The sequence below is a fragment of the Chrysemys picta genome, chromosome 13 (assembly GCF_011386835.1).
Source record: "Chrysemys picta bellii isolate R12L10 chromosome 13, ASM1138683v2, whole genome shotgun sequence".
NCBI classification, from domain to species: domain Eukaryota; kingdom Metazoa; phylum Chordata; order Testudines; family Emydidae; genus Chrysemys; species Chrysemys picta.
The window spans coordinates 29,963,006-29,988,046 of record NC_088803.1 but is presented as its reverse complement, the minus strand read 5'-3'; the positions used below and the strand labels follow the sequence as shown (position 1 = coordinate 29,988,046).

At 50.4% G+C, this 25,041-nt stretch overlaps 1 protein-coding gene across 22 annotated transcripts in view; it reads left to right on the top strand.

Moving 5' to 3' along the window:
• The window catches only part of DLGAP4 (DLG associated protein 4), a 332,309-nt gene that overhangs the window by 247,254 nt on the left and 60,014 nt on the right, over positions 1–25,041 (top strand). For 10 of the 22 annotated variants that reach the window (XM_065565749.1, XM_065565751.1, XM_005295365.5 and 7 more), the window contains 2 exons: positions 4,659–4,709; positions 6,385–6,631. In XM_065565749.1, the coding sequence (XP_065421821.1) occupies positions 4,659–4,709; positions 6,385–6,631 (298 nt within the window). Of the gene's footprint in view, positions 1–4,658; positions 4,710–6,384; positions 6,632–21,677; positions 21,900–22,075; positions 22,421–25,041 lie in introns of those variants that run through there. The other 12 variants (XM_065565757.1, XM_065565754.1, XM_065565759.1 and 9 more) reach the window with 4 other exon arrangements.

The window sequence follows — 25,041 nt, the reverse complement described above, 5'->3', positions numbered from 1 at the left end:
GGGGCTCTCTCTGAGCCACAAACTGGCATGAGATTGTAACCAGGAGGGTAACCCCCTGCTGGAAGGGTTTGAAAAACTGGAAACCTCCTAGGGTCTCCCTGTGGAAGATGGGTATCCCCTGGTAAGCACAGCATGCGTGTAGACTGTCTGTTGTTTTATTCTCTGTTTTCTCTGTAATGCTTTTGTCCTAAAATAAATGTACTGTGCTTTGTGAAAGCTGGGAACCATTGTCATTGTCCCTGGGGGAGAATGAGCGGCAGCCGCTGGACCAAGGTTAGACCTGCTGGAATAAGCACAGTGAATTGCAGGGGCACTGCAAGCCTAAAGTCCCAGTCTGAAGGGAGAGGGACGTGGGTCGCCACTCACAGAGAGGGGATGGCTGGAGGCCTGAGGCCTAACGAGGTGTCCTTGAGCACACCATGGAACCCTGGAACTGGTGCGACTTTGTGTGCAGGCCAGGTCTAAACGGGTTGGGCTCCCTCACCAGCCCAGGAAAGAGTAAGTGCTCTGCCTAAGGACACCTTAAGCAGTACCAACTTACATCGGCGCAGCTGCACTGATGCAGCTACGCCACTGTTGCGCTTAGGGTGAAGATGCTCTAAACGGAGGGGAGAGAGCTCTCCCGTCAGCTCCATAACGTCACCTCCGGGAGAGGTGGTAGCTATGTCAGCGAGAGAAGCTCTCCCACCTACACAGCTCTGTCTACATGGAGAGTTACGGTCACTAGAACTACGTCGTTCGGGGGGTGGGTTTTTCACACCCCTGAGCGATTTAGCTATAGCCAAGTGTGTGGTGTAGACCTGGCCTGTCTGTTTCAGGCCCTCGCCTCAGGGCACAACTCATTATCTCAGCCCTTAGAAAGAGGACACGCCCTTCCCTTAAATCCTTTGCTGGAGATTAGACAGACAGGTAGCCCTTAGCCTTTTCCCGACTGTTTTACCCAGTCAGACCAGGCCTCCATCAGTCACAGCAGACCGTGTCTCTCTACACGCGTGCACACACAGACACACACACATCATGCTGTTCCTGAGCCTGCCCTGCTCACACACTGCCAAGTTTGCCATAGCACGTGCTGGGTGAAGGCAGCCTGGTGTAGTGATTTGAGCCTGGGGCTGGACATCAAGAAATCAGAGTTCTGTTCCCAGCCACTAGTGAGCGCCAGAGAGCAAGACAGGCCAATACTCTAAAGTTTAACACTCCAATCCAGGTGTTTGGATTTGGGACTGTAGTTCCTTTACCTCTCAGTTTCTCCATCTGTAAAATGGGGATAGATCTTTGTAAAGCAACTTGAGATCCTCAAGAAAAGATGCTAAATAGAGGCCAAACGTTATTCACCAGGGAGTATTTATTACAGTTAATTATTATTCTTTGTAGATCACCAACAACGTGCTGGGTGTTTTGCTATCCAGACACTTAGCTAGGGACCAGCACATTCATTTCATATGTGAACTAATCTCTGGGGATGTCTACACTGCAGCTCGGGCAGACATCTCTACATTAGCTCTGATTGAGCTTGCGCCTTAAAAAAAGAAGTACAGCCATGGTAGGGTGAGCGGTGGGAGGGGCTAGCCACTCCGAGTACATACATAGTGTCTTGGACAGGTTTGCCCTTGTGGCAGTTCGCCTCTCCTGCCACTTATGCCGCTGCGGCTATTTTTATTGGCCTAGCTTGATCAGAGCTAGCAGGGATATGTCTGTTCAATATCTTCATCAATGATTTGGATAATGGCATAGAGAGTACACTTCTAAAGTGTGCAGACAATACCAAGCTGGGAGGGGTTGCAAGTGCTTTGAAAGAAAATTCAAAATGGTCTGGACAAACTGGAGAAATGGTCTGAAGTGAATAGGATGAAATTCAATAAGGACAAATGCAAAATACTACACTTAGGAGATCAGTTGCACACATACAAAATGGGAAATGACTGCCTAGGAAGGAGTATTGCGGAAAGGGATCTGGGGGTCATAGTGGATCACAAGCTAAATATGAGTCAACAATGTAACACTGTTGCAAAAAAACCCAAACATCATTCTGGGATGTATTAGCAGGAGTATTGTAAGCAAGACACGAGAATTAATTCTTCTGCTCTACTCCACGCTGATAACTGGAGTACTGTGTCCAGTTCTGGGTGCCACATTTCAGGAAAGATGTGGACAAATGGGAGAAAATCCAGAGAAGAGAAACAAAAATGATTAAAGGTCTAAAAAACATGACCTCTGAGGGAAGATTGAAAAAATTGGGTTTGTTTAGTCTGGAGAAGAGAAGACTGAAGGGAGGACATGATAACCGTTTTCAAGTACATAAAAGGTTGTTACAAGGAGGAGGGAGAACTTCTGGGGATAGGACAAGAAGCAGTGGGCTTTAATTGCAGCAAAGGAAGGTTTAGGTTGGACATTAGGAAAATCTTCAGTGTCGGGTAGTTAAGCACTAGAACAAATTGCCTAGGGAGGCTGTAGAATCTCTGTCATTGAAGGTTTTTAAGAACAGGTTAGACAAACACCCATCGGAATTGTCTAGCTATTACGTAGTCCTGCCTTGAGTGCAGGGGACTGGACTAGATGACATTCCAATCCTACACTTCTATGGTTCTGAGTTGGAGACTGCACCTTCCAACTCCAGTATAGCCATACCCTGTGTCTGAGCCCAGATCTCTAGTGGGAATAGCTGGGTGTAGGGCAGAGGGAATTCTTAGCTTGTGCTCAACCCCAGACTAAGGTTACTGTCTAAAATCTCAATCCAGCTCCCAATTAAGTAAATGGGAGAGTTTCCCTGGACTTCACTAGGAGTTGATCCAGACACTAAGTATGAAAGATCTCTGAGATGTGCTGGGAGATCCCAGTATACAACATTCACTTCCATTTCAATAGCTTTATTGGCATGACGAAGGATACCAATGTTACCAAAGGGAACACGCCTAGTGTCTTGATCAAACTCAGCCCTGGTGTAACTCTGTTGCTTCACTGGACTTCCACCTGCCTAAACAAGGGCTGACTTTGTCCCTCCAAACTTGAGACAGGTTTTGCAGCAGTGATGGGGTTCTGTAGACCATTGACCCACCCCCCAAGTCACAGCAAGCACTGATGCTAATGCAGGACTTGTCCCAGCCTGTCCATCTGGTGTGTCTGTCCATGTGTGATTCGGTGGCAGGTTGTGAGGCTGTTTGTGATGTTGCCTGTTGTCCTCCCAAAGTTGGGCATGGTTTTTCTTCCTCGCTTTGGCCATTTCTAAGAGCTCCCCAAAGCATCTTTCATACTTTGTCCAGTGAAGCGGACAATGGTTTCTCTCCATTCCAGTGTCTCTCATCTCATGCTGATTTGCAAGGCTGCCACCTAGCCAACAGAGATGAGCCCAAGTTGCCGAGTTTTATGTAGATTTGGATATATAGCCAAACTTCCCTAAAGTCTGAGGCTCTTCAGATTTTGGTTTCTGGTTTAGCCCTTTATAGCTATGGGTACCAACAGCCAAGTTGTGATTTGAAAGTGATCCAGGCCTGAATCTTTCCAAATTCTGAACATCCACATTTTGCAGCTGACCCCATCTGTTTAACGGGCCAAACCAAAGCCCCAGATCTGACCCCTCTTAACTTTAGGGAGATTCTGAATCCAGATTCTCACAGTGATGCATCTTGGATCCATGTCTTGTAGTAAGGTATCTGCTGGAGACAATATTCTGGGTAGGGTCTCAGATCCCGTGGTAATGGGCACAACATACGAATAGACTAGAATAGAGAAACCAGCATTTTGTGTCTTTGCAGCATTCACTCCAGCAGGCAGTGTGTTGTCTTTTTAAGGTGAAGCAAATACTGTTTGTCTTTGACTAGGATCGGTTGTGTCATGGCTCCGTTGTTGAAATATGGGGGGTTAGTGCAGGCAAGGCCATGCGGTGGTAAAACTGGTTCAATGGTGGTAGTATGGGCATAGACCAGGCTCAGGCTGTTGTCTAGCCTTGTTCTGAGCAGGATTAGGTGATGACCTGATTAAAATACCCTCTCCCTGTCTACACCAGCGCTCCCTCTCTTGCTAGCACCAGTGGAACCGAGCTGATGCCAGAGCAAAGGCAGGAGATGGGCTGCGAATGCTCAGGGCAGGCGCAGCTTGGTAAGAATGGAGTGTCTCCTCATCTGATTGCTGATTTGCATCTGGCAGAGCTTTGGGATGAAAGGAGAATATGAAGCGTTGGCTGAGCTGGTGCCAGAAGATGAGCCTTCATGCATGTGTTGCAATCAGCTGTGGGAAAGGTCCTGACTCTACTCCTGTGCTCAGAGAGTTCCTGTGGATGCTGGCCTGTTGGTGCAGGTTGTCTGCTGGGATTTTGTCCCATTCGTTACAGTCACTGGTAGTTGTTAAGCCTTCAGCATTTGCACCTGTGTATTATGATAGACTAAATGTGTCCAGCAGCTTCTCTGTGGCCTGAAAGAGTCCTGTGGAGCTTTGTCTTGTTGTATTTGTGCAGCCATCTTAGCGGCCAGCAAGGAGGAGGCAGTTTCTGCTATTCTGACACTTCAAGGGATCTCCAGAAAGGTGGCAGCAGAGAGGGTAGCAGCTGCAGTTCTGGGGGGGAACATCTGTTTGTCCCCCACTGTCTGCAGTTCCTGTGGAATGACTGTGTTTAACAAGGCCCCGGGTCTTGTGCTTTAACCTTCTCCAACTCTTTCTTCCAGATATTTGGACAGTCCTCATTTATCCCACAGATATTTACACACGGAGAGCAGGTACCGTCCCTCTGACATTTTCCTGTCGCCCCCTGTGGATGTTTTTTCTGTTGCCTTCTATGGATGTCTCCCCCTGGACCCGTTTAATAAAGGCCGTGTGTCTGAGGGTGCAGCAAGTCATAAGAAACTGTATCAGGGAGTGGCCTGTAGGGAGGGGGAGAGAAATGTTGTGGGGGAGAGACACAATAAATGTCCTAGAGAAGCCTCTGGTGTCAGGACAGGGAGTGAATTCTTTGCTACACTGAAGCCACTAATGCATCTTCAGAGAAAGTCTCTTTGTGTTTCTTGGTCACAACCCTTTAGCCAGTCGTTTGACACGATAAAAACTTGGGGATATGGATTGCCTGGTGCTTGCCTGATCCCAGTGTCCTGGATTTGGCAGAGCCAAAATGACCAGCATTCAAAACTCTAGCATGGATCTTCCCAGCCCAGCTTGCTTTGGAGCTAAGATGGGAGCCAAGCAGCATCCATGAGATTGCATGTGTACTTTGGAATGTATGTCTGTGCATGTGAAAGACGAGACGAGTGTATGTGTGAGAGAGGGAATGGGTGTGCCTGAGTGTAGGTGTGAGAACACCCCAGAGCCTCATCTCCCACGCAACCTTTCTGATCCAGTACCCACTGAGGTCAGTGGGGCTCCAGTGAGGGTTGATCAGACCCCTGGAGATCAGGGAAGGGGGCACTTTGACTAACTCCCAGGAGACATTGGAAAAAGGGTGAGAAAGAGTAGACAGTTGGGCGTGGAGGTAAATTACAGGGGTGGGGCTAAGAGAGAGAGAACTGTTATTCTTGCAGTTAGACCAGAACACCTTGTTGACTAATCATTTATCTGTATTTATTGGTATGTTTATTAATTTCAGTCCAGCTCTTATTTCATCTGAACCCCGCCTTAGTTAAAATCTGACATGATTCTCTGCTTGTAGGGCAAGATAATGCTGGCCTGGGATGGGCCCAGGGCATACAGGAAGCAGGGGCAGGTGGCATAGAGCCAGGGTGATGAAATGGGAAGCAGACAATGGAGCAGCCTTCAGAGAGGTTGCACTGCCTGGTCTCCAGGTCCCCACCTTCTACCTGACTATTCACAGCTGTTCATTTAGCCATTGATGGCCCGACTGGGCTGAGTTCTTCACTACAGGGGTACTCAGGGGTGCAGGATCAAACTGATCACTGGATGTGGGACTCCCTCCCCCCCCCCCCCCGCCCCAGGGCACATTGGTAGGGACCTCGGCAGGTTTTTGAGCACTGATCAAGGAATTTAATTGTAACCCACCCCTTTCATGCCCCTGCTGAGCCACTCAGGGTGCTGTACAATAATTTGTAATGCGTGGAACGTCCCTGGGACCTTCCACTGAGGATCTCAAATCACTTTGCAGAGGCCAGTGAGTTAAGTCTCACAACACCCCAGCAAGATAGGCAAATAGGTGACTTGTGTCAGGCCAAAAATCCCAGTGAATGGAAGATTTTGGCTTAGAACCTGTCCCCCCGCTGGCTCTGACCACTCCCCCATGCTGCCTTGCTACAGATAAAATTAAATCCATGTATAAACACCACACCTTGATAAAAACTGCCCTGATAGAGCTATGCACGCGGCAAGACAGGGTTGTTACAGGTGGTAGAGGGGAGGGAGCGGGTTCTGAATAGGAAGGCAGCTGACCCTGCCTCTCTTCCCCTGCAGACAAGGGAGGCAGAGCTGAGCGACCAGTACGAGACAGTGTGTGAATCAGCCTACAGTGAAGCCGAATCAGCTGCTGTGGAGGTGCTAGACCTGCCTCTGCCCAGCTACTTCCGCTCCCGGAGCCACAGCTACCTCCGAGCCATCCAGGCAGGCTGCTCCCAGGAAGAAGACACGGCCTCCATCCGATCCATCTCGCCGCCTCCCGCCAGCAGCATCAGCGGCAGCAGGACGCTCCCCAGCAACAGCAGTAAGTGCCCCGGGGTGGAGGGGTCTGGGGTGGCAGGGAAGCCTTGGCACTGGGAGTTGGGATTGGGGAAGCAGGCTCTGAATGAGACCGGAGCTGCAGGGCCAAGAATAGCTATTGTCTGAAATTAGAGACCCTGGCGGCTGACACTCTACTGGAACGTTGCCCCTTTGGGCAGCACAAAGTTAGCTATTTGGGGCTGCGTTAAAATGGATACGGACCTTTCGGGTCTGGGGTCAGTTACTTTAATGCTGCTGGGTGTGCTAGCCCAGATGTTCTTGTTTGGTGCAGCTGAGCTGTCTACATCAACAGGTGTCCAGACAGCGATGTGGCCTTACCCACCTAACAGAGCCTTTGCCGTGACAGCCAGACTTGCTGAGTTTGCCTCATGCGCTGTACACCAGCTGGGAATTGAACTGGGGCCATAGGAAGCAGCTGTTCCATGTGAGGCTCTGGCTGAGCCAGTAGCAGCTGTACTAAGCCAGGGACCGCAGGGAAATTGCCTGCCATTGACAGAGGTTGTGGAGCCCATTGATACAGGAGCTGAAGTTAGAGATGTTCCAAGCGCTGCTGATAACTGGGGACGCTTGTACCTGAGCTTCATGGATGACCCCCATTTTGCATACCATCGGACTCTGAAACCAGAGAGAGGGGTCCATTCCCTAATATGTCTTGGTATATGGATCAAGTTGGGATACACTAGCTAGCCAGTTAAATCCTTCATCATCCTTATCTCCCTCCTCCTCCTCTCTCCCGTGTGCCCGACTGTCATTCATGGAGCCAGCTTGGTGCAGCAGACAGAGGGTGAAGCCTTGCTCAGAGCATTCACCTTGAGAACTAAGAGTGTGAGAGTGATTTTGCCCTGGGCGTCTGTTTTCCCAAGGGGATGAGATCTCAGCTGGTCTCATGGCTACAAGAAACTGGCATTTAAACAAGATGCAGAAGCATGTGGATAATGGAGGGGGTGGAGGTTAGAAGGTTTGACCCCCATTTCCTGGGCGATAAAGGAACAGAGGTGGCATTTGTTACTAGCATGGTAACCCCTGTGGGGTCTCCCCATAGGAGCTCTGTGTGAGTCACACTTGGGGCTCTGTTAAAGTGTTTCCTGTGAATATGGTGCTAGTGAAAGGTGAAAGAGTGACAGCCCTGCAGACAGGCCCCGTATTCATCCATCAACAGATCGGGCAGCAGCAATGAAAGCGTCCCTCATGTTACTCCACCAATGGGCCCCAGCTATGATCCCTGAGGGACCATCTTTAGTGATGGCGGGGAGCTCAGCTTCCATGGTCCATTCAAGCCAGGGCATTCCTGACAAGGGGGCCTATTGGCACTAATTGGAGATGAGGATGGCTTTTGTAGTGTGGACACTTACCCACGATGCCCTGGCCTGAGATTCATTGACCTTCTTTTACAAAGGCCATTAGAGAGCCCTGCAAAACTCATTGGTTCCACTTCACAGGGAGATCGTGGGAACAGCAGGTTTTGAATCACCTGCCTTTGCACCCTCTGAGTCTCACTCTGAATTTCAAGCCAAACAAGCCCTGGAACCTCCGAGTGCAGCCTTGAATTCCTATGCAGAGACATGAACCAGTCCGCGTTTGCTGGGCTCAGGGCCTTGAAGTTGGCAGGCCTGGGCAGGGTTTGCAACACAACCCAAACTAATGTAACTGGCAGAGTCTCTGTAATATGAAGTCTTTAAATCATTATTTGAGGATTTCAGTGACTCAGACAGAAGTCAGGGATCTATTGCGGGAGTGGGTGGGTGAGGTTCTGTGGCCTGCAATGTGCTGAAGGTCAGACTAGAACTAGATGATCATATTGGTCCCTTCTGGCCTTGAATTCTATGAGTCTAGTAGACTAAATGCAGGCAAACTTCCCAGTTTGTTGTGAACATTTTGCATATCTCAGGCTGTGGGGAGCTGGCAGAGTGAAGAGGCAGAGAAGCAGGTGAAAGATTAGAGGAAGAGAGGTGGGTGTGGCTGGTGATAGCTTAGGCCCAGATCAATGGAAGTTAGGGCCTTATGTACCTTTGAGGCTTGTTAGTCCTCTTTCAAAGTCACTTTAACCACCAGACAGCAGGGAATTTATCTACTGGCTGAACAGGCACCAGTTCCTTCATGTCTGTGGTGTACTTTGCCTATAGACATCCTACATACTCAGTGTTATTTTATATATTATCCAGTAGTGATGGGCTGGAACCAAAGCCCCAGATCCAAACATCCCTGAATTTGGGGTCAGATGGGAGCCAGATCTAACTCCAAACTTCAAGGTAACAATGAAGCAACCCAAACTTCAGACTCCCAATGCCCTGTGAATTTGGCTCCTCATCGTCACTTAGCAAATAATACGTTCAGATCCAGATTCCCCTGCTCATCTTTACTGCTCTTGGATGCAGCATTATTGGTTCCAGACAGACCCGTCTCTATGAGTATATTTGGTGTAAATCAGGAGTAGCTCCATTACCCTGGCATAAGTGAGAGACCTGACGTACTTCTGATCTGGGATGTGATTAGCAAAAGGCAATGCTCAGGTATTCCAGGAAGATTGTAATAATAATGGTTCTGTTGTCGGGCAGTCCACAGGAGGTGACTGTGATGCTCAGACTGTGCTGCACTTGGATGGCAATTTTCCTCCCAAAGGGCTTGGTATATTTTACATACAGGAATGGCCTCACTTATCACTGAAAGGCAGCCACCTCTGAGGTGAGACCCAGCAGCTGTTAACACTGCACAGCAACTCTTTGGGACAATTTAGGACAGGAAGTGAAGAATACTGAAACCAATAATGCAGGGCAAGAAGTGAGGAACATTCTAGGCAGTTGAAAACACAGTGGGAATTTAGGTAGGTGGAATGCTATGAGCCAAGTTGGAATTGGGCCAGATCAGCAGGAAGCGCAGTCTTGCAAAAAGTGTAATGGCATGTTTAATGATTACGAGTGCTCTTCGATTCTGGGGTGATGGGCGCCCTACCAAGGTGAGGTGGAAGTGACCAGGGCATCAGTTTTACATTTCATCCAAAAGGCAGCCTGCCTGTCAGTCAGTCCCGCCAGCACCGCGCTGGGGAATGATGATTCATTCAGTACTGACTCTGTGGGAAGGATGCTTATTGCATGACAGACCACCAGCTGCTAGGTATAGCTAGGAGGTCTCCCATTCCGATTGTAACTGATCTTGACGCTTTTAGCTTATGACAAGCACTCCTCAAGGCGGCGTGGCCACAGAGATAGGCTGTAGCTACACCTGTGTGTGTACCAACAATGTCAAGTTTTAGTTTGCAAGGGGGTTGAGGGTGGTAGGGGTTAGTTTGGTACCTTTATCTCAACTTCCTTCGGAACACCCAAAAGTATGTGTATATCTTTAAATCCCTTGACGCGATGGCATCTCAGTTGTGTCTCTCAGCTGTTCCTGGGTAACTGGAGAGTACAGTCGGTTTGGGTCTGAATGGTTCCTTTGCCCCCCCACCCCCACCCCCCAGCACACTTGCTGTTGTCATTCTCCATTGCCTTGCAAAGTTCATGGTGCGTCACGATGTTTGGGATGGCAGACAGCGGCGTGGTCTGCAGACGGAAGCTCCGGATTTTGTGGCTTTTCAGTTTCTAGATTTGGCTTGTCGCTTTGGCAGTGGGAAATAGCAACAGCCACTGCTTGGCCTTGCAGAAAGGAGAGAGTGGGCTGTGCTGGGATGCTAGTTCCGGTCCTCCCGAGAGGTGGCCACAGCACATGCTCTGGGCATGCAAGGAAGACTTTTGAGAACCCAGGGTAGGGAATGAAATTCCTAGATACTAACAGCACCTGACCATATACAGCAGGATCAGGAGCCTGAAGTAACCAGAGGGCCTAGCACTGGCACTTGGGACGTGGTAATCCCCGAGGCCTGCAGTCATGCCAGCCAGGGTCCTGTAGCATGCAGGAGCACCCAGAAGATTGCAGTATTGCCAGGAACCTACAGCAGTGCTGGGACCATGCAGGAGCATACAGTAATTCCAGCTCCGGGATCCTGCAGTAACACTAAGAACAGCCAGCAATGCCAGACCCCTCCATTAACATATGCCAAACTATGGTAACACAGAGAGGCAGCAACAATCCCTTCTGCTAATGAGGAACTTGAAGGGCAGCCTAGTAACATTGGTGATGGGCGAGGCTGGCTGCTGCCAGGCCCACTAGCCCAGGGAGACACGCGCATCGACCCTTTCCTGCTTCTCTTCTTCTTCGCTTGTCTATCGCTCCGCAGCTGCATGCAACACTTCCCCTAGCAAGTAATGACACAGTCCCTGCTCCGAAGAGATTACAGGCAATACTGATCAAGGCGAGACAGGGCCCTGGAAGAGATAACAGGGATGGTGGGATAGAGGGAGGGTGGGATAAACAGAGGAAGGTTATGGGGCTGCTTGGCTTCCCACGCCGCATGCTCCCCTTCCAGGCCCTGCACATCTCCAGTCCTGCCTGCACCCCTCCCCCAGCCCTGCTTGTTTCTGCATCCGCTCTCCTGATTGCTCCCCTTTCGTTATTGCCTTCTCAGCTTCCCACCTTCTCTCATGCCCCCCCTGTATGCCCGGAGCTTGCCGCTCCCTGTGAGCCCAGCCTGCTGCCTCTCCTCCTTCAAACCCGTCAACACCCATCTCCTCCCCCAGAGCGAGCCTGACGCTGGTCTCAGCACTGCGGTATATCAGGACTAACTCCACTGACATCTGTGGGGCATTACAGCAGTGCTTCCCAGTGGTAGGGTTTGCACTGGGTCCCCTGGATTAATTGGCTTTGTTTCTATGTCTGCTGGCAGAGGCACCTAGAGCCTTGCACAGGCAGGGGCGACTCTATGTTTTTTGCTGCCCCAAGCACGGCAGTCAGGCGGCTTTTGGCGGCGCCCCTGTGGACGGTCCGCTGGTCACGTCGAGGTGGCCTGCCTGCGGGAGGACCTTCCATAGGCGTGCCGCTGAAGGCAGCCACACTGCCGCCCTCACAGCGACCGGCAGGCCGCCCTCCGCGGCTTGCTGCCCCAGGCACGCGCTTGCTGTGCTGCTGCCTGGAGCCGCCGCTGTGGACAGGTTCCTCTTAACCTGGTTGTATCGATCTAAATCAGTGCCTAAAACTAGTGTGTAGGATTCAGAGTCAGGCACAGTGTCTACGCCATGCTGAGCCAGCCTTACCTGTCATCTGTGTACACTGCTGGGCTGAGTTAGACTGTTTGAGTGAGCCTAAATCTCCTCTCACTTGGGCCAGTGCGACACTGATATGAGTCCAGGAATGGTCCTGCTTTGCATCAGTGTAGGTGGGAGGAGAAGCAGGCCTCCTGTCTGTGTGGATGTGCTGTGAAGTGTTGTGTACATCAGCAGAGCTGTATCAGGGATGGCTATGAAGACGCCCATGCACTCAAACCTCTGGCTCGAGGCCCTTGGTTCTGTGATTCGGGGTGATTTGGGAAAGAGGGAGATCAGGGAATATAAGTGATGTGGGGGAGCCAAGCTTTAAAATTAAACAGCATCACTGAGACTCAGGCCCCAGCTGATTAAAGCCCGCGTGCCCTCCCTCCTTCCTGATTTCCTGGAGTACTCACAGCTTTCCACCTGTTGGGTAGGTGTGTGCATGGGTGTGTGTGTGTGTGTGTTGGGGGTGAGGTTTGGCAGCCATCACACCTTTGATCAGCCGTACCACTCCCGTTCCTCCTGCAAATGCATGTGTCAGTTGCACATTACATGGCAATTAGCTCACATTTCACAGCCAGCAAGACAGAGGATGAGCTGCCCTTGATCTAGCCTCAAACAGAGTCTCTGTGCCTTGCAAAGCATGAGACGAACAAAGCCCTGGTGAAAGCTATTCAGCTAATTGCGACAGGCATTCTGGAGCCTTTGCTGTAACAAAGGGCTCCCTCTCATCCCCCGCCCTAGTTCCCTCTCATTAGAAGCAAAGCTGGGTAACTGCATGCCCAATATTCCTCTGCTGAACAGCAGAGAGAGCCATGTTCAGAGAGGGCTGCCGAATGTTTCTGTCCGGGGGGGCGGAGGAAGTTTTTCTTTGACAGTTACCTGACAAGGTGAGATCCCAGCTCCATGAACTCCATCTCCTCATCAAACACCTGAAACAGCACAAAGACCATGGACAAAGGGAACTTCCCACCTGCCCGCTCTCAGAACTCCCAGCCCTGTGACAAAAAGGAAACACACATGCCTTCAGCCGTCCTGCCACAGGAGTAAAAGCCACCGACGGACTATGGCAAATACACCTACTGAGAGTAATTAAACCTGCTTTTGCCAGGCCTTCTGGGTTACAGCTTGAAAGCCTAGCCAAAAGGAGGGGTCTCCTAGAATAACAGTGAGGTAATTCTATTTATGGCAACATCATTTGGTGGGAATAATGTCCTGGCTTGGTCCATGAAGGTAGACTCCCGACTGGCGGGAAACCCTGGCATCATGAACTTTTCCAGTATAGCCCATCCTGGTGTCCGTAAGTTGTCCTCTGTGGTCCACCAGAGCCTGCGTGCTAACGGAGTAGTGCCCTTTGTGGTGTATGTGCTCCTTGAGAAGGGCAAGTGATAGGCACATGACAACAATGGGCCTGGCACAGCTTGGAAACCCCATTCTCTCAAAACCAGCAGTTACTTCAAGGATATTGATTATACCAGTCAACTCTGGGTAAATCACATGCCTGAATGCCTCTAAAACCTCCGCCACCACTTTACCCACAGTCGACTTTCCAGCACCTAACTGGTTAGCAATGGATCTGTAGCAGTCTAGGGTAATTGTTCCAGAGATTGTTATAGCAACACGCTTCTGAATGGGCCAGGCCACCCTCATGCGTGTGTCATGACGCTGGGGGCTCTGAGCAAGCTCTCATAAAGCTCCAGAAATGTAGCTTTCTTCATGTGAAAGTTCCTTCCTGGACCTACTGCTGGTCATCCCAGGTCCACATGAAGATGTGATCCCATCAGTCTGTGCTTGGGACCCTGCTCCAGAAGCACTGGGCTATGTAGGGGCCTGCTAAGCATCCATGAGGTGACAGGAGGCAGAATTAAGGGATCTTCCCTTCCTGGCCTGTCTGGGTATATAATGGGGTCCCCTCATCCCTTGCATTTGAGGAATCAAAACTGAAAAGCAGCTGTACTGAGCAAACTCATCAGAGAGCACAGTTCAGAGGCTGTAGGTGAAAGACTGAACCTTAGGAGCAGAGACCATAGCAGCCCCATTACTACTCATATATCAACCAGAGCTGACCCAGGCCAGCCTTCAAAGGGAGAAATTATTTTTCCCTTCAGATTTTCTTCTTCTTGTTGACCTAGATTTCACGTTCCAGAAATAGCTTTCTCTGGCATACCAGCAGAAAGGGATTAGGTTTTGTGTGTGTGTGAGAGAGAGAGAGAGCAATTTATGTTCCATGCTGTGTGTGTATAAGGGACACAGAGAGATCTGTATGTTCCATGCTGTGTGTGTAGGAGAATGGGATCTATGTGTATTTTTATGTATATTTTTTCTCTCGTGCCCTTTTCCTACTATGGTGGAAACTAGGCTAGCAATAACTGTGCTCTAGACACTCCCTTTCCCCAGGAAGTCAATAGCATTGTTCTGTTCCATAGTTAAAATGGCGTTTTCAGCCATCAACAAAAAAAACTCTGTCCCCCCGGGTCAGTGAAACCAAGTTCGAAATGCACTTTGCTATCACGGTTTCAGCCTTAGCGTGGCCAGGACCTCTATTTGGGAATGTTTCCTCCTTGGTGCTCTCTGTATGTGTGGGTGTTTCTGGGACCCCAGCATCCTGGCTGGTACATGGGAAAAATGTGTATCTTACACAGAATCCTCTGCAAATGGTAACAAGTTGCAGACAACAGGGGACGCTGCATTGCACCCCCGGGCACAGACAGTATCAGTGCAATATGCATGGTAGCTGCCCACAGAAGGGGCACACGCATGGAAAAGTGGTTGTGGCCACAGCATCCAGGCCAGCACTGCATGTTTGCCCCAGCAGTGTGTGCATTGCAGACAGGATGGAAATGAAGTAGCTGGGGACACTTTACGTTAGATGCTATAACTATGGGAGCCTAGTGCCCCTGGACAGTGGAAGCCACAGGGGGATCAGAGGCCCAGGCAGTAGATATAACATCCCAGGGCCTTCTATATGATGAGAAATTAAAAAAGACTGGGACTGTTCTGCTTAGAAAAGAGATGACTAAGGGGGGATATGATAGAGGTCTATAAAATCATGACTGGTGTGGAGAAAGTGAATAAGGAAGTGTTATTTACCCCTTCACATAGCACTAGACTTAGAGGTCACCCAATGAAATGAATAGACAGCAGGTTTAAAACAAACACAAGAAAGTACTTCTTCACACAACGCACAGTCAACCTGTGGAACTCATTGCCAGGGGATGTTGTGAAGGTCAAAAGTATAACTGGGTTCAAAAAGGAACGAGATAAGTTCATAGAGGATGGGTGGGTCCATCAATGGCTATTAGCCAGGACAATCAGGGACACAACACCATGCTCTAGATGTCCCTAAGCCTCTAACTGTGAGAAGCTAGGCCTGGATGACAGGGGATGGATCACGGATAAATTGCCCTGTGCTGTTCATTCCCTCTGAAGCACCTGGCACTGGCTACTGTCAGAGATGGGATGCTGGGCTAGATGAAACATTGTGAATGTGGCCATTCTTATGGAGCCTCCGGGAGGTCTCCAAGGCGGACACGCCTGGAGATAGAGTAGCCTTTATGGCTGTTTTGCCAGGCTCACAGTTGCAGTACACATAAGTTGCACTTACATGTCACTTTGATGCAGCTCACTGTGCAGTTGAGCTGCTCTCAATCTCTTCCTGACTGCTACCACTAGGCCATGCTGCCTCCTGACCAATGCAGTTACCAGCAGGGATGGATTCCGAGCCTGCTATTCACCACTCCCTGCTGCTGGTCACAGGCTGGCCTGGTTCCAGCTCGTTATGTTCCATGTTGCTGCTGTGTCCCTTGAACTGGTCTCCTAGATGGTGGTACAAGCTGTCTTCCCTTTCACCTTCTAACAGCCGTGAGCACTGGGCTGCTTGTGCCTGCACCATTCTGCACTATTTGGGAGGTGGCTGGTCCAAGGTGCTGCGCACACCCTTTATGGGCATGTTTGTGGTTTCTGCAATTACCTCATGTAATTCTACCTCTGCTCTCAGCATGCATATTCCTCTCTGTCTGCGTGTGTCCCTTTCTGCTCTGGATAGATGGGTCTTTCTCTCTGACCCTCTGGGCCAGATTCTCTCTTGTGAGCTGGCCTCATTACACTGCCCTAGTGGTACAAAGGAGCTGGAAAGCAACTGGATCTCCTCAGCTACTGTGGAGCCAGTTAGTACTACCAGCTCCTATGCCACCCCCTTCTGCAGGGGTCATGTGGGAAGGGACCTGAGCTCACTGCAATTGCATTCTGCCTCTTCTCAACTGCGTAGAGTCCCTTCAGGGCCATGGGCCTGCTGGCATTGTGTAAAGCAGCCCCCGTGCTGCTCTGCTGTACACTGGGGCCAAGAGAACTGGGCCACCAGTATCAGGGAGTCACAACTGTGCAGCCCTCCTCTGAGCTGTGCCCAATTTCCATCTCTGTCTCTCCACCTTGGGGCCTCTCTTCTATGGCACTGCCATGATTGTACTTTGCATTTACGGGCATCTAAGAAAACCAAATGTGCCTGCTATGAAATGCTAAAGTTAACAAAGTCCGATCATACTGGGAGATTCATGCAAGTACCTCCCAGTTCATTCAGCAGGAGCAGAGTGCATGCATCTCCCAGGGTAATAAGGCTGACTGGGAATTACTCTTTGTGAGTCTGTCCCGTGTATACATGTGTTTTTCTCTCCCTTGCTCTGTCCTCTGTCGCCCGCTGGGCTGCTTCTCTCTCTTGCTTCAGTGCCTTCCTGTTGCTTTCCATCTGATGAGTCACTGTCTGAGTATCAATAAGGATTCAGAAGGAGAACAAGTTACATATTTTAAAAGCGGGACAGAGCCCTGTCTATGTAACAATCCCTCCACCAGGGGTCATTCTGCATTTCCAGGATCTACACCTGCCTCATAGGCAGGAAACAATTGAATCGACATGTGCTTTGTTTTCCTGGGCAAACTATAGTGAGGTCCTGGAGCTGCTAGGATTACACTCAGATCCAAAGTTGTGTGGGTCAGGTCTGGATCCGAGCCTCTGCAGAGCTCAGAAAGGAGTAGCTGGGTCCCGGGCAGGGTTCTCCTTTGGGCCCATCTTCCTGTTTGGCTTTTGATACTAGCTCAGACACATCAATAATGATTCCATTGCTGGAAATCAGAAAGCATGTCCAAAGTACAGATCCTATCTCGCTAATGCCTGCCTTGAATAGGAAGTGTCTGAGTCGAGTGGGGGAAGTTACCAATGGACTCTCTGATTTCTCTTCACTTTAAAAGCCAGTTTGCTCATCTCTGCAGAGAGTAGTGCAATCAGAGTCATAAATAAATCAGAGCTCTCAAGGACTTATTGTAACAGCAAGTAATTCAAGCAGTACACACACTCCCTGCCTGGGCAGTCCAGGGAACCAGACTACCTGTGGAGCCAGAATCCCATGACAGGACAGACCTCCTGTAAACAAGCTTGTCAAGGCAGAGCTGCTGCTCACACAACCATGGTCACTGGCATGGCAGCCTAGGAACATAGGCGCGGCCATCCTGGTCAGACTGTGGCATGGGTGTAGTCAGACAATCCCCTGGTTTTGCAAAGGCATTACCTTGATGATCAAACAGACCTTCCCCATCTGCTAGGATCCTACCAGCCTCAGCACATAGATTTTTATTTCTCAGGAGCAGTTGTAGCAGACCCAGGACAGGAGCAGCTAGAGGCCCAGACTTGGACCCTGCCGAAGCGGAACTCTCCGTTCCAGGAGTCCCAGATTCCAGGGGTAGTGAGTCTGTTCCCAAGGGGCAGTTTGGTTTTTCTTGGTTCAGTTCTGCTCCTGGGTGGGCGAGGCTTATGTATGGGTTGATTCTGATCAGCCGTTGTGTTCCTGGAAGGGCTGGATAAGTTTGTTTTATGGATTCCCGTCCTCCCACTCCAGCAATCCTAACTGTAACCCCATGTTTCAGGGCTGCATCTCACAGGGTTTAATGTAAGGCATAAAACCAGGTCCACACGTGACTGCAGGTGCTGTCAAGACAAATGAGAATTAAGCTAAATTTTCCCCCCATGACGGAGGCCTCCTCAGATGGAGGTGCACGGGAGGGAGAAGCAGTGAGCACAAAGACCCAGCCACTTCCATTTTCCTTTCCTCTCCTGTCTGTCTGTCTCTCCTCTAGAGAAAGACTTTCCTCTATGCCAGAACTTGAAAGGCCAGACCCTGCTCTCAGTTACACCAACATAAACCAGGAGTAACCCCATTCTTCTTACTGGAGTTGCTCTAGATTTACACCACCACAGCTGTGAGCAGAATCCAGACCCCAGTGTGAGCACAAAGTCCAGCATCAAGTGTGCCCTGCACAAAAAGCTACGAGTGGAAACGCAGGTCTGAGCGAGTCCTGAAAGTCTGTGCCTGTCTCTCAAAGAGGAGAGTAGTGAGGAAATCTTGCTGTACTCGACTGGCAAGGAGCTGGGCCATCCCCAGCAGAACTCAGCCCTTCACCCTGAGAAAGCTTGGGATTATATAACCCCTCCCCCACCCGTGGGGAAAGGAGCAGCTTGAGGAGAATGGGGGCTTGGAAGAGGCCCCTCAGCCAAAAAGCCTTTTGTGTGTGCGCGAGATTCTCTGGGCGAAGAGTCGTGCTGAGGACGTTGTCACCATGGCACCCCGCTCTTTGTCACTCACTGGAGCTGTCAGCTCAGTGCGCCTGAGCCCGGCTGGCAGCTCCATGACAATTCGTCTCGGCTGTGAAGCTGGGGTGGGAAAGGCAGTTTTTGTTTGGCAGAATTTCTCCTCCAAACTCCCAATTTTGTTTGCAGTGATCTGTCCGCCCCCCCGCCGCCCTTCCCCAATCCACCCCACTGAATCCCCAAGGAAGGGCTGTTTTCGGAAGCCACGTTTGCACATTTTTCCATCCCAAATGTGCTGCAAAACGCCTTGAACATCAAGCCGGTTTGTGTGTCGTGACAATTGTCCTGCCCCTCAGTCAGTGTAGAGCGGTGACACTCTCCCTCTGCCCACCCCAGACTGCACGGCGCCTCCTTGCAAGTGCCTCAGTTCTCATGAGCGTGGGCTCCAGTTTCAGGCAGTATCCCACTTCCAGATGCCATGCCACTTCTCTCCCTCCTTGCTCTCTTACTTATGGGTGTATTTGCCTGCACCACAGATCATGGCACAAACCTAGCCAGGCTGTGGAGTGAGGTGTATGTAACCAGGTGCCATATGCCCAAGCGGATGAGATCTGGGGTCAACTGTAAGTTAATTAAGGCCAGAGGTTCCCAAGCCGGGGTTCATGGAGCACTTGCTAGTGATCCACAGGGAGCCGGCTGGTTACATGTTGCAGGGTTTCCAGGTAAGAGTAACAGAATATATGGGAGGGGAGCAAAAACAGACACTGGCTTCCAGGGTTAACATTATTCACAAAGGACAAGTCTTACTGCCCTGAAGTGTTAAACGTCCATTAAACACTGCCCTAATCTGACTGCTCCATGTAAGGAAATGTCGCCATGGAGATGATCTGAGAGACCAGTGAATGTAAAGGGTTGGGTCCACAAGACAGTCTATTAACATATGTTCCACATTGTGAAAAAGTTTGGGAAGAGCCTGTTTGGGCAAAGTTTAAGGACTGGATGGAATATCAAGAGGTTAATAGGATTTAATTAAACAGTAATTGTTTCTCACCCTTTCTCCTGTTTCTTTGTCTACATTTACCTACACATTGGTCCAGATTCTGAAACATATTTAGGCTCCTAACAGCCATTGAAATCAGTGGAAGTTAGGAGCCTAAATACATTTGAGGATCTGGGCCTTAGACTGTAAACTATTCAGGGCAGGGATTTGGCTGGTGATCTCCTTGAACGATGGAGGATGATCAAGAGTCCATGCTGTCCTTTCTAGATCTGTCTACTGTCTTTTATACCATTAATCATGAGGTTTTATTGACATATCTGTTTGTCACCCTCCTTGTCTGTCCTGCCCTCAATACCCGTAGTCACCAGCAAGTCTAGATGGAGTTACTTGAGTGGTTGGGTTCTTTCCTGTTTTAAGGTAGTGTTGGGCATTTGCTCCTGTGGCATCAATGACCCCTGAAGGGTGCCAGAATGGCCAGTTTTGCCATTCCTCCTGTTCAACATATGTACAAGGACATTGGGAGAGTTAGTGAGGAGATACAGGCAGCAGTGTATTCAGTATGCTTGATGACACCCTGTTCTATGTCTCCATCACTCCTGTCCCAGCCAGTGCAGTGGAACAAATGATCCAGTGTCTATATGAGCTTGGGGCTTGGAGAAGGTTAGCTGGCTACAGTTCAGTCTGGATAAAATGGAGATAATGTTAGTAGGTTTGGGGAAGCATCTGAAAGAGCAGAAGCTTACTGTAGTACCATTGACTGAAGGAGCGTGTCTGCCATTTGCATCCTTTGTTCAGATCCTGGGTTCTTTCTTTCTGGACCACCAGGGGTCAGCTGGAGCCAGGAGTGCTCTTCGCCATATACATCCTCTTCTTGCCCATGAAGGGACCTTAACCACAATCATCCATCCTTTGTTACTTTGAGGTTAAATTATTCTAATGTGCTCTCTTGATGCTACACCTTGACATCATTCAGAATGTGTAGCTAATGCAAAATGCAGCTGCCCACATATAAAGTGGAATTTCAAACCAGGAATATATGACACCACTGCTCTGGGAGCTACATGGGCTGCCAATGTTTCCAGGGGGTGCCGGTTTTAACCTACAAATCCCTGCATGGTTTAAACCTGGGAGATCAACTCTTTCTCCATGCTAAAAAGCACAACTGGGATTGGCAGACGTCTTGAACTGGATCCCTTTGTTATAAATGGGAAGGAAGGGAGGTGCCAGAAAGGCCCCTTGACTTTGCTCCCACATAGCCCAGGATGGCTAACTTTCTGGGCACACTGTCTGCAGAGCCCATTTATTTTCCCCAGTTCAGAAGGCAGCTGGACAATGAGCTGCTATTAGGTAGGTAACCATACTCAGCTCTTATCTAGTACAGTGCTCAAAGCATTTCACAATATCCCCATGAGGCAGGCAGTGCTATTATCCCCCTTTTACAGAGGGGAACTGAAGCACAGAGAGGCTAAGTGACTTGCCCAAGGTCACACAGGACATCAATGCTGGAGCAGGGAATTGAACACAAATCTCCGGGGTCCTAGGCTTGGGCCCTAACCACTGGATTGCTCGGCTGTTGGCGAGAATGTTGTACTGGTAATTCACTAACTACTGTAAGATCTCAGCTGTTTGCGTGTAATACTGGGGGCCTCCCCTTCTTAATATATCAGCGGTACCTAGAGCAGGGCCAGGCCAGCGTCATTAACCTCTCAGTGACCCAGTAATGCATGGAATAAATACAGATGAAGGGGAAGTGACATAATCCCTGATTTCCCCTGTCAGCAGCCAGTGCTGAATGTGTTCTGAAAAAAAGGGGAGGGGGAATCTATCATAATGGATCAAAGCGTGCCCCTCGGCCACCTAGCTCCCTGTTTAGTTTTGGTTTTGCTGGATCTATGACACCCCCGTCCCCCCCCACACACATTAAGCGCTGCTGGCACCAAGGCCATGGGAGCACGAGCACCCAAACCCAGTTCCCCATCTAGCAACCAGACAGTTGTGGACCAGCCAACCCCTCTGCGGGGATGCCAGGGGTCCTGTGCTTGGGGGGGGGGAGAGTCTTGTGCTTGGGGGCCCTATAGCCCAGGGTCTTTGTTGCCACACCAAGCAATGGACCAGCACCCTGTTCTGGGACCCCCGAAACTCCCACTGGCAGCCCAGCCCCAGGGCAGAGCGATGGGGAAGGGGGGTCTCAGGCCGGGCTGCCCAGTGAGCACATGCGGGAGTCCAGCTGGATCCGGCGTGATTTCTCCCCGCCCGCCGGCCGACCCCCCCCGCCCGCCAGCCAGCCCGGGCTCGGGGGCGTGGCCATCCAGGCTACCCCGGAGCCCCGCCCCGGGGCGGCGCACAGCTGCAGCGGCGGGGCGAGGCAAAGGGAGGTAGCGAGCGAGACCCGTGCGGCTCTGCCCTTGTCCTGCTGCCCCCCGCCTCGCCCGGGCCCGCGAGCAGAGCGCACCATCCCCCCCGGCTGCCGTGGCCCGTCCGCCGCCCCCCGCAGGAGGGAAGAGCCGCCACCCCTGCTTTGTGTCTCCCATGGCTTTGTGTCTGGAGCTGTGCAAGCGATGTGAGTGTGGGGCTCGCCGGGCGGGGTTCTCCGGGGCCGGGGATCGGGCCCCCGGGTGCGCAGTGCGGGACCCCCTGGGGGAGGCTTTGGGTTTGGACACCGAGCCGCTCTGCTGGCTGGAGCGGCGCTGGGGAAGCGGGGCTGCTTTGTGTGGCGTGGCTCGGGGGTGGCTCCTTGGAGGGGGTAGGGGATGGACCCCAGCCGTGCTGCGCGGCTCTGCGCTTAATAGCCAGGGGCTGCTGGGCCGGGCTGGTGTTTTCCCTGCGATGTTCCGACCCAGCCCTGCTAGCCCGGATCCCGACAGGATGTGAGCTCATTTGCCTATATTTGTACTGGGCCGTCCCAAGCTCGGGCGAGCTGCATTTTTCTCGCTCTGAGTAATGACATTCGGATGCGCGGTGCTCGCTCGCTTTTGCCTGGGTAACTCGGCGAGTTTCGCCCTCCTGTGTCCAGTTGGGGTGGCTGGTCTGTGAGTTCTCAGGCAGGCTTGGGCGGTGCTGTCCTGCTGGAGCCCTTTGAAGGTAACTGCTGCAGGTTCACCAGGAACGAATACGGGGTTTCTTTTGAACGGGAAACCTGTGAAATGGGTTCCTGTCATTTGACCCAGGAGGTAAGTATTAAACCGGGGGGATATTTTTATACAAAAACAGAGGACAGTAGTTCCTTATTTCCCTTGTGGAAAAGTCTGACTGGCTTTAATCAGTATGAAAACAATAAGCTTCTATAAAAACCGAGTAAGTTTCTATAGACACAGAGAATGAGCTCTTTATATAAGGGTCTTACAAACTGTCTCTATTAAATCCCTAAATGAACTTTGTGGGACTATTGTAGTGTTACGATCTATAGAACTCTTCCAGGGTGATTATCGCTCTGGCTGTGCACATCTATTCTAATTAACGTTTTGCTGGATAACCAAGGCAAGACAAAGTCTGTACACGCAAAAGGGCTGTGATGTGTATGAGGTTTGACTGGCTGGCTAAGTACACATGGGACTTCCTTGCTTTCTATTTTGATTTAGTTTCTCTTCTTTTCCCCTCACCCATATATCTCCCTGAACAATCTTGCTTCAGGGAGATATATGGATGTTGTGAAGGCCAAGACTATAACAGGTTTCAAAAGAGAACTAGATAAATTCATGGAGGATAGGTCAATTAATGGCTATTAGCCAGGATGGGCAGGGATGGTGTCCCTAGCCTCTGTTTGCCAGAAGCTGGGAATGAGTGACTTGGAATGGATCAGCTGTTCTTCATTCCCTCTGGGACACCTGGTATTGGCCACTGTGAGAAGACAGGATACTGAGCTAGATGGACCTTTGGTCTGACCTAGTATGGCCGTTCTTATGTTGCTTACAGGGGTAGTTACTATGGATGGGCAAGTGAGCCTAAGGCTTAATCTTGTCCCTCCTACCCTGTCATCTGGGTGGTGGTGTTATGAAAATGAGTCTCGAGCAGTTTAAGTCGTCCCCTCCCACCCCCCGCCATCTCCCCTGGTCCATGGGCAAAAGATACTTTGCATTTTAGGTTGGAATCCTGTGTTTTCCTCTGAACTGACCCATTCCTCCCCCAAATTAGGAGAGCCCAAGAAACAAATTATCTACAGTGCACAGGGTGAGAAGCCAGGCTGTGTGCTGGGGAGATTTGCCAGAGCCTATGCAAAAAGAACCTTTTTCCCCAAGTCCACTATTGTTGGCTCAAGGTTTTGTGGCCACCATATGGCCTTACTGACACATTGATGGAATAACCAGAGCATCAGCCAAGTGGTGGATCCATAATGCTGCTGCTATCAGGGCCTCCTGTTTGTAGGGGTGGGTGACAGTCGGGGCGGCTACAGGCACCAGCGCAGCAAGCGCGTGCCTGGGGCAGCAAGCCACGGGGGGTGGCGTGCCAGTCACCGTGAGGGCGGCTGTCAGGCAGCCTTCGGCGGCTTGCCTGCGGGAGGTCCGCTGATCCTGGGGCTTTGGCGGCTGGTATGCCGAAGGCGCGGGACTGGTAGATCACCCGCAGAAATGCCACCAAATCCGCGTGACCAGCGGACTGCCCGCAGGCGAGCCCCCAAAGCCCGCCTGACTGCCGTGCTTGGGGCAGCAAAGAACATAGAGCCGCCCCTGGTGACAGTACTTCCCCAGGTAAGGGACAAGAGAAAAGGAGAGAGCTTTAGAATGCTATAGATTCTGTTACTTCAGGATATGTGTCTGTACTCCTCCGATATTTGTAGAATACAAGAACTAATACCCAGACTCATCAACAGCATGAAGGAGAAATGCATTGGTTTACTACATCTACTATAGATATTGAACTACTATAGATATATTCACCAGAAGTGATGAAGCCCGAAGCTAGACTAAAGCTTTGCCAGCCATGTGTTCTGATTTTCCTTCCCTCTCATAAGCTAAGCAGGGTTATGCCAGTCAATATTGCAGGGTACCAGGTTAATACTAAAGACCTCTTAGGAGTACATGGGTGCTGCAGAAGGGATATTGCTGTTTCATTAATTTGTATTCTTCCCTGGAGGACCCTGGTTGCTGCTGGAGGTGCTGTTTTGGGTTTGTTTTGTTTGGAGCAGGATGGGTGATGGATGAAACATAAAAGTTGAGTGCTTGGGGCTGTTAAGGCTCTATGACTGTTAGCAGTGTTCTGGCCAGAGCGGGTAACAGATTTACCAATTGCAAATTCTGCCTTCAGAGTCACTTGGATATGATGATCTTTATTTCTTTCTTAAACTATTTGGTGTTGCTATGCACTGTCATACAGGAACTATGTTCCACCAAAGAGGTGACTGACTACTTGAATGGGGTATGTGAGGGAATTATTCCTTGCTATAGTCAGTTTGTAAAGCACTCTGTCCTTCTGCTTGAAAAGCACTGTGGAAATTTGCCAATTATTTGCATCTCGATAGCTATTTCCATTCCAGAATTCCAAAGCACTCAAACACTAACAAATTAAGCCTCACAATGTGCCTTCAGGTAGAGGAAGTATCATTATCCGTTTCTCCAGCTTGTAAAATAAGGACTGTAAGTAGCTTGCCCAAGGTCACACAGGAAGTCTGATGTCCTGACTCCCAGTCCAAAATCTGCCTACAAAGAGGTAACATGCAATTTCTGACCCTTGAAAATGCACCTGTCCTTTAGGAAGGAATGGGCCAG